The following is a 12,827-nucleotide window of genomic DNA, read 5'->3' on the forward strand; positions in this document are numbered from 1 at the left end:
AAAACCCTTTTTGGTTTAGACGTGCAACTTCATTACCTACGTTTGTTTATTTCGTTAATGTCAATTTTAATCTATATATTGATCGTTTCGTTGTGTTTGCTGCTTTAAAGTCTTTTTTTTAATGAATATTTTATGCCGTTTTATGTAAACCACTTACAGATCTCTCCCCCCCCCCCCGGTTAAGCGGTATATCAATTTTGAAAAATAAAAAATAGGTGCACCTTTGCAACACTCTGCTTCTAATACAAATGATCGCTGTGCTCCTCGCCTTATGCCAGCCTTAGATCTAACAGCTCACTTGGTCACCACAGGCGACCAGGAAATGCATGCAGGTGAACGCATGGAATTTCATGCACGCTGCCAGAGGAAGAATGGACTGCTCCGTTACTCTTCCACCAGCCCACTTGGGAGAAGCCCACAAGAAGAAGGACGTTTCCCCCAAGCTTTGAATCACAGACCCTCCAAGTGCCCCTATTTTCCAGGGACATCCCTGATTTAGAAAAGCCACCCCGGTTTCTGATTTGATCCTGGAATGTCCCACTTTTCCTTAGTATGTCCCTCTTTTCATTGGAGAAATGTTAGAGGGTATGGTAGGATGTTCCTATTTTCATTGGATAAATTTTGGAGGGTATGGAGTTATCTGACCCACCGACCTGTCTGGTTTTTTATGTTTAATGTTTCATTATTTCTTATATATGTTGGAAGCTGCCCAGAGTAGCTGGGGCAACCCAGTAAGATGTGTGGGGTATAAACGTAGTAAAATTATCAATATGGAATGGGATGTCCCTATTTTCATCAGAGAAATGTTGGAGGGTATGGAATCGTTGAAATGTCTAGTTTTTGCCCTGCCTTTTGCCAGTTTGTTATCTGGGTTATGTGAAGTCAGGCCAGGGTGGGTTGTGCCTGGGGAAAGGGGAATACCCCAAGGACCAGGCAAAGAGGCTAGGATAGCTGCATTTCCCACCCTGATTTAGGACAAGCCCTGCCTCTGTGTCACGGGCAAGCTGTTTTCAAAGCAATAAGGATGGAAATCTAGGGAGAGGTATGGACTTCCTTGGGACCTTTGGTAGACCACAGCATACTCTCTTGGTTATTTCTCTGCAAAGAAATGGCCGGAGCTCTCCTCTTGTTCTTTTCCCTAGTTGGCAGAGAGGAGATTCTGATGTGTAGGGGGGGGGGGTCAGGGGGGAATTGGGGACACAATGGGAAGCAGGAGACCATTTCTGTTCTGCTGCCTCAGCCTAGGAGCTGGGCCCAGGAGGCAGAAGAATGAATAATAATAGGAGGTCTATGCATTATTGAAAAACAAAGTAAGTGATTGCTGGCTTTCAGACCTCTGGTGCTCCAAGGGATGGGGGGGGCGGGGGAGGCCGTAGGAGCAAGCAGGTGTCTCTGTGCAGGGAGGAAAGATGGCCCATAGCTCAGGGGTGCAAGTCTTTGCCATCTCTGGTCACAAATATGTCAGGAACATCCATCGAAACTGAATGCTGGAGAGACAGGAGGAAGCCTTTGTCCACACAGCACACGGTTAAACTGTGGAAGTCGCTTCCACAAGGGGCAGCAATGGTCACTAACTTGGGCAGCTTTGAAGAAAAATTCAGAATCTCCTTTCTTGTAACTTGAATCCTTTACTTTGGGTCCTACCCTCCAGAGCAGGAGAAAACAAGCTCACTCCGTCTCCATGCGACAGCCTTGTAGATATTTGAAGGTGGCTACCATCTCTCCTCTCAGTTTCCTCTTTTCTACATTCTTCTTATGTAGATGTAGAATCCAGGGATGAAGAGCGGTCAAGAGTTAGGTTGTCTATCTAAGAACAGGAGGTGGGAACAAGAATGAACCAACACAGCATGGAAGTACCCAACCCAACAGACTTATTCATTACCTGGCTATTACTGTGAAATATTTATAGCTGGCTAGGGGAGAGCGCTGTTGCACTCAGGGCCTTCTTGTGTGCTTCCCATGGGCATCTGAGTGGCCACTGTGAGAACAGGATGCTGGACTAGATGGGCTGTTAGCCTGATCCAGAAGCCAGGCTCCTCTTATGGGCTCACATTCTGGATTTCGTAAGAGAGTGAGTGAGACACTTCTAGCCCAACTGCTTCCTGATCCCTCCATCCCTTTTTCTGCAGTTCAGTGGTGATGGCTGAGAAGAGCCTTGACCCCGCATGCGTCTCCATCGCCCTGGAGGACACGGTGTGCAATTCCGGCTCGCAGGATGCTCCCCTCCTGACCACCCACCTGAAGAAGGTGGAGAACCACATCACGGAAGCCCAGCGGTTCTCCCACTTGCCCAAGCGCTCGGCTGTGGACATTGAGTTTGCCGACCTGTCGTATTCCGTCCGGGAGGGCTCCTGGTGGCGGAAGAGAGGTAGGATGCCCTCCTGGCATTTGTGCACACGTGTGAATCGGGGCCCGCTGCTTTCCCTCTAAGTCTCTCCTTCCATGGCCCTGCGTGGCTCTGCGCATGCAAACATCTATGCACACACATGCACACATCTGCACGTGTGCATGTGTGTGCATAGATGTGATTTGCTGGTGTCCCTCTTAAGCAGGAATATAATGGGAAGAAGCATGTGGAGAATTGTGACTAATGTACCAAACTAAGCTACATCTGCTTCTGAGTCACAGGAACAGCCTGGCCTGCTTACTGGCTAGTCAGGACATATTTCTTGTCTTCTCTTTCTTCCTGAATGCAAACTGGGATGCTTCAGTGTTTGCTTAAATGATATGGGAAAGAAGACCTGCAACAAAATGTTGCAGCATGGAGTGTTCCCATTAGTTGTGCTCCATGACACTCCCTTCCACCACCCCCCCGCCCCATAAGTCAGCCAGCGTTTCATGCCCACCAAACATGCTAAGTCCTCATTGGACTGCTGTTTTGGGGTTCCTGCCTTGAGGTCTCCTTTTTTCAAAGAGGGCCAGATTTGATGAAGTGAAGGGCCATGGGGGCCGACCAAAGTTTTTGACCTTTTTGAGGTTGTTTAGGGATATTTTTTTAGGATTTCACCCCAGGGAATAAACTGCCACAGGGGCCAGATTAAACTGATCAGCGGGACAGATTTGGACATGCCTGCCTTACAGTTTTATTGTGGGTTTGTTTGCTTTTTTTCAAATCTTGTTTTTTCTTTAAACCACTTGAGCATGGGTGGTGCCATTTTTGGCTACATGAGCATCAGCACTTGCACCCGAACTTCTGAAATTGAGGGGTGGGTCCTTATGTGCAATGGAAAGAGAAGGGACTAGAAACTGAGGATGGTGAGGCAGGAGGGAAATTGGAAAAAGCACAGCTGCTCACTTTTGGAACCCTCCGAGAAAGGAGATCTTTGTGAAGGTTCAACAGCAATTAGAGACATTATTCTCCCTTGTAAAACCCGCTCGTCTCTTGCCCGGCTTTCTGGGAAAGGAGACAGCAACATAGGCGATGAGAGAATTTAGACACTTTGATGGATTTGGTTGATAGCCTGAATCTAAAGTTTTGCAAGCAAGCCTTACAAGACCTTAGCTCTCACTTGCTTGCCAACTCCAGTGTATATATTAGCTTTGGTAAAAAAAGGTTGTTGGCAATTAAAGCTGCCATCTTGTGCACACTTTGTTGTTGTTCAGTCGTTCAGTCGTGTCCTAACTTGGGAATAAATCCCACTGAACGCAGTGAGACTTACTACTAAGTAAATCAAATCATAGGATTGGACTGTAACCTATCCAGTAGCTGAAATGGCTGGTTCAGTGCATAGCACTTTTCATCTTGTAACCTGCCGGTACCCGAGGGACCTCAGGGTGAAGGGTGAGATGATGAAGATAAAATACAATGGGGTCCATCTAATGAAACCGAAGGATGGGAGACTCAGGACAGACTAAAGGAAGGCCTTCTTCTCTCAGCGCATAGGGAAGCTGCAGAATTTGCTACCCCAAGATGTAGTGATGGCTGTCAATGTGGGATAGCTTTCAAGGGGGGTGGTGGATAATTTTAAAGGGGAATTAGACAAATTCATGGAGGGTAAGGCTATCAATAATGACCAACGGCGGCTGCATCGCCTCTAGTATTAGAAGCACCATGCCCTCCTGTGGCACAATGGGTCAGCGCATCTGGCTGTCAACTGGAAGGTTGGTGGTTCGAGCCCAGTCAGGGATGGCTGTGGGCCGGGTTCGTGCCTTGCAGGGGTTGGACTAGATGATCCTCAGGGCCCCTTCTAACTCTACAATTCTATGATTCTATGAACAGCAATCGTTGGAGAGGACAGTTGAACTCATATTCTGCTTACGGGCTTGCCAGAAATACTTGGTTGACCATTTGGGGCGGGGGGGAGAGAATGCTCTATGAGGAACATAGGACACTGCCTATCAGGCCATTGGTCCATCTACCTCAGTGTTGCCTACACTGACTGGCAGCAGCTCTCCAGGCATTCAGACAGGGGTCTTTCCCATACCTGCCTGGAGATGCAGGGGATTGAACCTGGCACCTTCTGTGCCCAAGGCAGGTGGTCTACCATTGAGCCATCACCCTTCCCTTAAATGGCCCCCTTTGGTTTGATCCTGCTACAGGTCTCGTCTAATGTTCTCATGTGTCCAAGTCCAAAACTGTCAGCTTGCTCCTCCTTTGCCATTTAGCCTATCGTTTGGGAGCAGAGACCCTTGTTTTGCATGCAGGAGGTCCCCGAATTCAATCCTTGGTGTGCCTTGTTAAAAGAAGCCACACTCCATGTACATTGCACATTTAAAGAACCATGATGCCACTTTAAAAGCTATGGCTTTTGCCCAAAGGATCCTGGGAGCTGTAGTCTGTTAAGGGTGCTGGGAAACCCGCAAGCAGGACCTGAGAATCCCATCAACTAGTATTCAGAGCATCGCCATCCTGGCTAGTAGCCACCAATGGCCTTCTCCTCCATGAACAGAGATGGAGCGCTGCAGGTCCCCAGCCCTTGATCCACCTGACCCATGTTCCCACACAGGGCCCTGGTATTTTTGCACAACCCACAATAGTGAGAGGTCCCACATCCCATGAAGTTCCAGAGGCAGGAATGCTGCCTCTGGGGTGGGGACTCCCCACCTGAAGGCATGCCTTGTTCTGCTCAGTCTCCCCGAAGATCCGAGGCCTTGATGCCAGGCAAGAACACGTGATGATAAGGAGATAAATTTAGCATCTGTTTCCTGCCCCAGCCACGGGCATCTTTCCCTCTCTTTCTCTGAGCTCTCTGGGGAGCCTGATCCTGCGTAGGCGGCACCATCGCTCGGCGCATATAAATCAGTGCTGCAGAAAGCCGGGGGAGGGTTATGGCAGGTGGGAGGTGGTGGCCTGCCTTAATTAGCTCCCTGCATGGAATGCCAATCACCAGCCCCACCCCACCCCTGAAAGCAAGGCCCCCAAAAGAAAGCATTTTCTTTGGAAAGCATAAGGTTGAGAGCACACCAGCACGGGGCAGCGCCAAATTGTGCTGAGCCCAAGGAAGGGATCATTGGGAGCATAGGAAGCTGACTTATACGGAAGTCACATCCACACTGTACATTAAAAGCGCATGATTTCTCACAAAGAATCCTGGGAACCGTAGTTTGCCAGGGGGTGGGAATCAAAGCTCCACGGGGCAAACTGTAGTTCCCATGATTCTTTTTTTTGGGGGGGGGGGTTGAAGCCTTGTGCTTTGAATGTATGGGGCAAATGCAACCAGAGTCAGACCATTGTTCCATCTAGCTCGGTATTATCTATGCAGACCCGACAGCGACTTTCCAGGGTTTCAGCCATGCTGGCATCTTCTGAATGCCAAGCAGATGGTCTGCCACTGAGGATTCGTCAACACTTCTGCTTGTCCCATGCTTAAAAAGCACAGGTCCAAGCAGTTTTGTGTTTTCCCCGCTGTTCCCCCCCCCCCGAAAGCCTGCTCTATGGCGCTTAATCGGAACACACAGCAATCCATGGAAAACCCAGTTGCCGTTTACTCCAATTCAACACTAAAGAGCAGGGTAGCACCACCAGGGAAGTGTCCAAAGTGAGCATGTGCGTGCACATTCTATTCAGAAGCAGGCAACCCCGTCAAATGCGCTTGCTAACCACGCACGGTACCCCAACCAGGGCTTTGATCGCCCTCCTGGCTTGGCCACTCATCCAGGACTGCAGACAATAGGGCAGTAAGGAAGTTGCCCCAGTGGCTGACAATGACAGGCTGCCTTTGGCTTGGCAGGTCACAGCTTGTGCAATCCTGCAGTCAGTGGTTCCCCCCTCCCTGTCCACGAATGTTTATCCCATTGCTTCAGCTTTAGGGAAGAGGGAAGGGGTCGGTAGATAGACAGCGGCCAGTTCTCTATCTGCTGAGCCCAAAGGAGTTTTGCTCTGCTTTAAGCCAGTAAGATCCAGGTTAATCCTACATGGGATTGACTTTGTGGAGCCCTTGAAGAAGAAGCTTCCTCCACTGTCCCTGATAAACGCTAATCATCAGTTGGGTCCCCTCTCTCCACCTAGCCCGGGTCAAGATACCTGGGAGAGATTTGACCCCTTGCTGCACGCCATCCCTAAGGCGAGAAGGCTGGAGGGAATAATTTACATTTTGCGTAAAAAGCTTGCCTGTGCTTGCATTGACAGTTGTATGACCCCCCCTTGTCCATGCTGTGCTGTGTTGCTTTTTAGGGCAAAGGCCATAGCTCAGCGGTAGAGCATCTGGTTTGTATGGAGAAGGTCGCAGGTTCAATCCCTGCGTTAGGGCTGGGGAGAGACTCCCTGGTCAGAAACCCTGGAGAGATGATGCCGGTTAGTGCAGACAATACTGAACTTAGTGGGCTTGAATCGGGATAAGTTCCTACGTTCCTAGGAGAAGTCCACTGACTGCGCCCTGGTAGCTCAGTAAGTAGAGCAGAAGACTCTCAATCTCAGGGTCATGGGTTCGAGCCCCATGTTGGGCAAAGGATTCCTGCATGGCAGAGGGATGGACTAGATGGCCCTTGTGGTCCTTTCCAACTCTACAATTCTATGATTCAAGCACTGCTGCAACACATTCTCCTCAAGCACTTAGGAGGTCGCCTTATATCTTGACTCAGACCATTGCTCCATCTGGCTCTGTAGTGTCTGCACTGACCAGCAGTGGCTTTCTAGGGTCTCAGGCAGGGAGAATTCCCGACCCTCCCTGGAGATGCTGAGGATTGAACCTGGAATTTTTTGCATGCAGCTTCAACCCTTCTCCTGAGATTGCGATTCCTGCACACTGCAGTATGCGTGCAGAACGTCTGAGTTGCACTGATGGCAGATTTCCCCAGCTGCGAGGAAAGACCCTTGCCTGGATTAGTGCAGAGCGAGCCTGTGAAAGGTTTGGAGGGTGCTCTTTCTGGGGGATCAGGCCCCATCATCCAGACCCTGGTCTTGGTTGAAAGGAAGAAGAGGAAGCAAACCTTGCCGAGAAGGATGCCCTCACTGGTGCTGCCTGAGCGGAGTTAGATTTGCAGCAGCTGAGCTCAAGGCAGGCGGAGGTTACTGGCAGTCAATGAACTCGAGTAACCACACTGCTCTGCGCCGCAATCGTGTCTGAGTGGCAGGCCAGCGGCATCTCTCTCATGCTGCGGGGTGGGGGGTGGGGGCGGAGAGTCCTTCCTATTTTTCCCCTGGATTTTCTTGCAATCGCTCGCAGATTAAAATCTACTGGTTTGTTGTTTACCCCTCCCCCCAGCCCACCTCTCTTCCCCTTCCCTCTCTTCAAACCAAAAAGAGGCATTGCCTGCATGCATGTAGCTCAGTGGTTCTGTGTCTAAGCTCTGGGGTTTAGTCTGAAGTATGGGGTTTTGCCCCAGAACCTGTTTTCAGTGTCGGGGCTCAGCTTTGCTGAGGAATGGGGGCTGGGAGGAAGGAAGAGCTTTCTTTGAGGATGTGCAGAGCAGTTTCCTTATGGCACTGCATAGCGACAGACATCTGGGGGGTTGTCAGAAAAGAGGATTTGGGGCAGGCTTTTGGCCAGGTGACAAATCTGTTTAGAAGGCTCATGGCTGCAATATATGCAGCAAGCAGTTACACACACACACACACACACAGAGAGAGAGACAGAGAGAGAGAGAGAGAGAGAAATAATTTTTATTGTATTGTAGAGCTACCATGAAATGAAGTGATAATGAAGTGAAATTCTTACTTCCCCTTGAAGTGCCTTGATTCAGAATGGAAATAAATACGGATTCAGATTTCCAGACACAGACACAGACACAGACACACACACACACACACACACACACACACACTTCAGAGCCAGTGTGGTGTAGTGGTTAAGAGCAGTAGTCTCGTAATCTGGTGAACCGGGTTCGCGGTCCCCACTCCTCCACATGCAGCTGCTGGGTGACCTTGGGCTAGTCACACTTCTCTGAAGTCTCTCAGCCCCACTCACCTCACAGAGTGTTTGTTGTGGGGGAGGAAGGGAAAGGAGAATGTTAGCCGCTTTGAGACTCCTTCGGGTAGTGATAAAGCGGGATATCAAATCCAAACACTTCTTCTCTTCTTCAAATCCAATTTCACTGATTTTTAAAAAATTATTATTATCTGTTTTTCACCTCTACGTTCTCTGCATATGAGAATGGCTTGGGTGGAAATTTCCCCAGCTTGTTTTCGCAGGGTTACTGTGCCAGGATCACTTCAGAAGTCAAGATTAGCGAGGCAGAGAAAGAGGTTTTAGAATGCAGGGGATAGGATCTGCAAAAGAGAGATCAGATTAGGTGGATTATAAATCTGCCATCCTCCTAACCTACTGGACTTTCCTAGCAAATGCTGGCAGGGATATTTGTGCTCAAATCCTCCTTCCTCCCTGTTAGGTGGCATGTCTTCTCACCGAGTACAGCTCCTTGTGCAGAGGCGCCCAACCCACTACTGATACGGTTTCTCATTGAAAGTTGTTCATGTTCAGCTGTTAAAATTCCAGATACCATTTCAAACGTGGAACAGGCTCTGTCTGGGAAGGAAAGCTTTCCTAGGCAAACACCTAGAATAGTCTAATACATCCATTTCCAGCCTGTTCCCCTGCAACAAGCTTTACTCGCCCCAGGTGACCAGATGGGTGACTGTTAATAAACCTGATATAACAATGATTATGAAAACATGAAAATATTTGGGGTTGTATCCTTGATAGTGTTTTCCTCCAGTCCTGGGTTTCAGCATTCCATACCCCTTAAATGCCTCAGGTGGGGGTTAAGGGTCTCTCTTTACAGTGGTACCTCTGGTTACGTACTTAATTCGTTCCAGAGGTCCGTTCTTAACCTGAAACTGTTCTTAACCTTGAAGCACCACTTTAGCTAATGGGACCTCCTGCTGCCACTGCGCCGCCAGAAAACGATTTCTGTTCTTATCCTGAAGCAAAGTTCTTAACCTGAAGCGTTATTTCTGGGTTAGCCGAGTATGTAACCTGAAGCGTATGTAACCCGAGGTACCACTGTATAGCATTTTGGTTGGATGGGTGGAAACCCTAAATTTCATGTTATTTTTTTAATTCAGCCCTCCCATAGGGAACATCTTCTTTTCAAAATAGGTCAAAGGCAGGAGAGCCATGCTTGGTATTTGCTGGAATTGGCAAACTTATTCTTTATTCCCAGTGATGCCTGTGGTTTAGGGTTCGTTTTGCATGACAACAAAAGCGCTGGGGCAAATATTTCCCAGTGTCAGGGCCGGCCTCAGCCACCAGAACAACCTAGATGGAGTCTGAGTTGCCATCTCTTCATTCACCCGCCTTGCGGCTGTGTACCTCATCCTGCAACTGTGCTCTTACTCCCTCACCCCTTATACTTGGGCCCCTCTGCCTGCATCATCCTCTCTCCTCCCCACACGTCTTCCACCTGTGCTGTTTCCCTGGGCAGCCATTTTGCCACTTGCAAGGGGTTGTGGGAAATCATATCCGAGTTGCTAGGCAACTGTAGGGCCGCATAACACAGCCCCGACCACAGCACACCACCCAGAGTTGGCGCACTGCAGAAAGTTGCTTCCATAGGAAATAACTTGAGCTAACTCACGGCAGTGAGCCAAGTCACATAAAGGGAGGAAAAGGCATGAATTTCCTTCTTGTCCCCTAGCGCAGTTAGTTGGTGGCTTCCACGTTACATACTTTGGTGCTGCTGATGCATTGCACTTCCACCATCGACTAGAAGTGGAATTAAATGGCTGGTTTTGCAATGCACTTAATATAGCACTATTTTCTACAGCAGAGCTTCTGCCAAGGTCCATCTCTCATGTTTGCTCAGAAATAAGTTGCGTTCAGCAAAGTCTCCAAAGAACTTAATTAGAAGCTTCCTCCTTTCAGCTTCTGTTACTTTTATCAGCTTCCCTTCCGTGCAGGGAATGGGATAAATGATTGATTGCATCTTAATGCTCCCTAATTGCCACATAATTCGTCAGTTTCTGTTCACCATTCGGGGGAGCGTTTATTTCTGATTTCCTCTCGTTTTTCATCCCTCCCCCTTTTGATTGTAAAATCCTGCTATTTCATTTGTCAACTTAACTTTGCCATTGAAAGGGTGGGGAGGATGACATCAGTAATTAAAGTTTCCTCCCCACAGGGAACAAGAACTGATTAATTAAGGGGCAATTGATTAATCCCCAGCCACCCTGAAAGGAAGCAATCAACAGGGCAGAAGGGGCAATCAGGACGTTACTACACTAGGGGACCTTTGAAACCTCAGTAGAGTTTTGCCTGACCACAGTGGACAGGCTGATGCTGCAGTTGTGCTTCATTTGCGAATTAATTGCCATAAATCAAGTTGTGGGGTTGGGGAGAAGGGAGTCACACAAGAAGAACCTGAAATACTGTACAACAGACCGGCAACAACAGAGGGGCTCTATTATGGGGTGGTTGATCCTCAGATGTGCATTTATTTATTTTTTGCATCATCCTTATGGCATGTTTGGCATAAAAACACTTGTCTGTATTTCACACATATCCCCATCTAATCCAGATTTACCCTTTCCTGGTGAAATCTGACAATTAAATAAATTGTTGCTAACGGCCTGTTTGCAAGTTAAGTCTTTAAGCCCTCTGGTTGTTAATAAAAAGTCAGTAAGTTCAGGATAGCAATTCCAGACAAAATGCCAAGTGTGGAAGGAAATGTTGTTTGATCAATGAAGGCAATATTCATTGAGAATACACACAGTTGCTACCTTCTTGGCCCCACAGAGAGTTAGGTCATAACCTTTGACTAATCCATCTGGAGTTGAGAAAGGAGAAGACGAAAGCTTTGGAATCCAACAGGACTCTTTGTCAGGCAGGAACATGGTAGGCCTGCTGAGGAGCTCTGCGTAGCTTCCACGCTCTTTGCGCTGGCAAAATGTCGGCCCAGCAGAGTAAGGCACCTGCTTAGCTGTCTTGGAGAACAGGGACTTGTGAGCTGGAATGACTCACTGGAGGTCCTAAATTCACAGGTATATTCATTGTAATAGCAACAGGATTGATAGGAATCATGGGTGTAGCCAAGGGGGGCAGCTGCCCCCCACCCAAATCAATACAAATCTGAGGTTCTGTCCCCCTAACAAAAGCCTGCCCCCACCAACAAAAACCCTGGCTACGCCCATGATAGGAATGTCTGCCTGTCACTCTCTTTTAATAGAGAGTCCTAAACACATTTACTATGGAATATTCTGAGTAACAATGCAATGGTTTGTACTCTTCCCTAAACCTCTGTCTTCTCAATAAGCATTCACCTCCCCCGCTAAACTACCAGTTTGGATTATAGAAAGCTGCTGTATGGACCAAACCCCTGGGTCCACCAAGCTCAATATTGTCTACACTGACTGGCAGCAGCTCTCTTAAGGCTTCAGAGTGGGTACTTCCCTGCCCTCACTAGAGATGATGCCAGGGATTGAACTGGGACCTTCTGCATGCTAGGCAGATGTTGTACTACTGACCCATGTCTCTTCCTCAGTTCCTTCATGCTACAGAGTACAGACTCTCACTCTAAAGGGATGACTTCTCTGGAGTGACAGCCTGCTGCTAGTCACATGTCATTAAACTTCTCCAGCAAGCAAAAAAAGGAAGAAGAAAGCTAATGCCAATTGGACACTTAAGCCCTTAGTAATGCTAAGCACCATCAGCAGCTGCTCTCTGCATGTTGCTGTGTGTATACTAAGCAGGTCACTGTCGGCCATTGATCTGGTGGGTGCAAGTAGGAGTGACTTTGCCAGGTCTTCTGAGACTCAGGGGAGGAGCCTGGGGAGGTGTGGGTGGAGTCTCTCAGTGTGTGGGTGGAGCTTAGTGAAGGGAGGAAGCCTTGGTGGGCCAGGAGACAGACAGAGCTGGGTAGGTTTAATGGCTCAGAGGTAGAGCCTAACTGAGCTCACATATTAATTGTAAAACACCTTATATGTGCCAGGCGCTGTACAGGAATTGAGAAGACACATCAGTCTGAGACAAAAGGAGAAGAGAAAGCTTAACACCATGTTGGGGGGGGGGAGAGAGAGAGGGAGGGAGAGAGATTTAATTGTCTAGGAAGAGAAGTCAAACCCACAAAGCCAAATAGGATTAGGAGAGACAACAGAAGTTTCAAATAATTTCTTAAACAAAGAAAAGGCTGGCCAGATAGTTTTCACCCAGGTGAACAGTATTAATGTGAGGGTGCTTTGAATGTGCTTCGAATGAATGTTGCAGATCTGCCCTAACCCTTTTGAGGTTCTCTTCAGATGTCCAATTTATTGAGCCTTTGTTCTTTTTCACTTGCACAAAGTTCATGCAAGGGTTAGATTGTGTCCATTCTTCATTGAGCATTTGTTCTGATTTGTTTACAGGGTGGTTATATGACAAGAAGGATATATCCTGATTTGCTTGCAGGGTGTTCACGAATCTTCCTTTAATCGTTCATTCAGCCCACATTTCCCAGTACATTTCTCTGTCACATTC

At 48.1% G+C, this 12,827-nt stretch overlaps 1 protein-coding gene across 2 annotated transcripts in view; it reads left to right on the plus strand.

Moving 5' to 3' along the window:
- The first annotated feature begins 2,133 nt into the window (after positions 1–2,133).
- The window catches only part of ABCG4 (ATP binding cassette subfamily G member 4), a 38,358-nt gene continuing 27,664 nt past the window's right edge, over positions 2,134–12,827 (plus strand). For both annotated transcript variants that reach the window (XM_033172299.1, XM_033172300.1), the window contains exon 1: positions 2,134–2,368. In XM_033172299.1, coding sequence (XP_033028190.1) covers positions 2,140–2,368 — 229 coding nt within the window. In that variant the 5' untranslated portion in view covers positions 2,134–2,139. The remainder of the gene's footprint in view (positions 2,369–12,827) is intronic.

This window comes from Lacerta agilis, chromosome 15, assembly GCF_009819535.1.
Source record: "Lacerta agilis isolate rLacAgi1 chromosome 15, rLacAgi1.pri, whole genome shotgun sequence".
Classification (NCBI taxonomy): domain Eukaryota; kingdom Metazoa; phylum Chordata; class Lepidosauria; order Squamata; family Lacertidae; genus Lacerta; species Lacerta agilis.